Raw genomic sequence first — 2,112 nt, 5'->3', positions numbered from 1 at the left:
CTCCATAAAAAAAACTGTTTTCCTTCTAACATAACGATCTCTCCAACTTTTACTCTTCCTCTCATTATATTATTAAATTCATTCCAAACAATCCATACAGCTGAATTCATGTTCTGTTAGGGCTGGGTTTCTAATTTAATTCAATTATAATTCTTTGGGTCACAATTCAATTCTATTTTGATTCAATTTAATTTAATTCAATATTTATTTGAATGATTTGATATCAATTTCCAAAATAATAAGTACACAAATAATCCATTAGAGTCCCTGTGTGTCATTTTCAAATATTTATTTTCTTGCTATTTAAACAGAAACTGTATAGCTACATTAACATTTTACAGAAATAAAATATCTGCAAATAAAGCAGTAGAACAATAATACAGCCTTTACAGAGCTCCATAGTTTGTGGATTCATTTTGTGGATAGCTCATTTTTTAAACTCAACACAAACGGTTCAAATAACACAGTGTAAAATTGAAAATTGTAGATTTTCACGTGTGAATCTATAATCTTTGGGAGAAAACTTTCATTTTAGGAGGAGGAAGGAAATGTGGATGTCAAACAGGTCTGTGAATCCTGTTTATTGACAATGGCAATAAAACTGATTCTGATAACAAAGATAGCATTTTAGTTGGTGTGTTGGCAGATAAAGAACTTTTCAGTTAGCAAGATGGAGGATAACAAAAATACTTTTTTAGTTAGTGTGTTTGCAGATAACAAAGCTAAGTTATTGGTTAGCTGTTGCCGACCACAGCAAAGAAGCACCAATGTTCCTGTGATTTCTGTGTAACTTTACCTCGACAGTAAGCGTGGTATAAACTCCGTGGTAGAAGTAGAGGTCGGTGGAGCTGTCGTTGGGTCTGTGTGCGATTCTTAGGTCACAGTATCTGACCCCACAGTCCAGCTGCTGCTTTATGGTGTACTCCTGAGTGACATGAGATGTACAGATATAAATATTATGGTACATAAGAAATATTTAACAATGTATAGTCAAGATTTATTACTTGGGTTATTGCCCACTTGTACACAAAGGGGCGAATGAGAGGCTTCATGTATTTGTCCAGTTTTTGAAGCATGTCTGGCTGCATGGGGTCAACAGGAGATCTGTCATTCATATCCAGGCAGTAGGTTATTGCGTTGTGGCTGCCTAAAGAAGCAAAGATTAAACACATATTCATTAGACATACTGTATGTTTGGTGTAATAGCAGTGCTGGCCCTGAAAGATTAATAGTTACAGAATACAGAATCGGCACCACAAAATATAATATTATTAATAAATTTTTCAGACACAGTGATCAGTTCACCTGCTCTCTGCATGTGACTGAACTCTGTTCCTAACACACAGTGGTAAAAACAACCTGTTGAACGTATCATGATATCACCTCTTCTCGTGTTGGATTTTGAGCATGTGATGCAGGGCTCTAGAGTGCAACTAATTTGGTCGCAAATACAACCTTGTTTTTTAATAGTGCACCTTAAAAATATTTTCGGTCGCACTGGTGCGCCCAATCGCTCGAGGAGGAGGGGGGATGCGGTTGCCCGCTGAAATAAAAAGTCCCCATGTCCCGTAAAGCTATCTAGCAGCAGGTACACAGCGCTCCGCTCTACACCCCACGTGCGCACACACACACTTGTTCTTCTATCCTCATGGGGACTTTCTAATTGTCCTCCGTGAAGCAAAAATCATGCGCGCACACACACTCTGGCGCGAAGTGAATCAACTCTGTTGTTGTTGTTTTTTTCTCTTCAAACCAGAGTCAGAAACCTTTTTTTTCTTGTTAACTGTGGAAACTAAATGTGGATGGTTGCTTGCTCTTAAGTCTCAGTAGTAAAGTCCATCTTGCAGTCTGGTTCTGCTCTGCAGCAGATCAGTCCAGCATGAGGAAGCTCACCTGTATGGCAGGCCGCTTTTATATATAATCTGCTTCACCAGTTACGTTCCAGGTTCTGAAAATGGTTTTATGACTACACAGCTTAGTTTTTAAGTGAGAGATACATAAAATTCAACTAATACAAATTAAATTGAAGACTTTTTCATGTTATGTTATTTTCATTATTTTAAAAAGCTTTTTCTCATTTAATAAATAAATAAATATTAGTAATATTTCTGT

The 2,112-nt window shown here is 36.8% G+C and overlaps 1 protein-coding gene across 1 annotated transcript in view; it reads right to left on the bottom strand.

Moving 5' to 3' along the window:
• The window catches only part of plcxd1.1 (phosphatidylinositol-specific phospholipase C, X domain containing 1, tandem duplicate 1), a 21,363-nt gene that overhangs the window by 14,896 nt on the left and 4,355 nt on the right, over nucleotides 1–2,112 (bottom strand). Inside the window, exons 3-4 of the mRNA XM_014020228.1 lie at nucleotides 1,005–1,147; nucleotides 797–925 (exon numbers count right to left, since the gene is read on the bottom strand). Of these exons, the coding sequence (XP_013875682.1) occupies nucleotides 797–925; nucleotides 1,005–1,147 (272 nt within the window). The remainder of the gene's footprint in view (nucleotides 1–796; nucleotides 926–1,004; nucleotides 1,148–2,112) is intronic.

The sequence above is a fragment of the Austrofundulus limnaeus genome, unplaced genomic scaffold, assembly GCF_001266775.1.
Source record: "Austrofundulus limnaeus strain Quisiro unplaced genomic scaffold, Austrofundulus_limnaeus-1.0 Scaffold245, whole genome shotgun sequence".
Classification (NCBI taxonomy): Eukaryota; Metazoa; Chordata; class Actinopteri; order Cyprinodontiformes; family Rivulidae; genus Austrofundulus; species Austrofundulus limnaeus.
The sequence above is the reverse complement of the archived record's forward strand: the minus strand, read 5'-3'. Positions and strand labels throughout refer to the sequence as shown.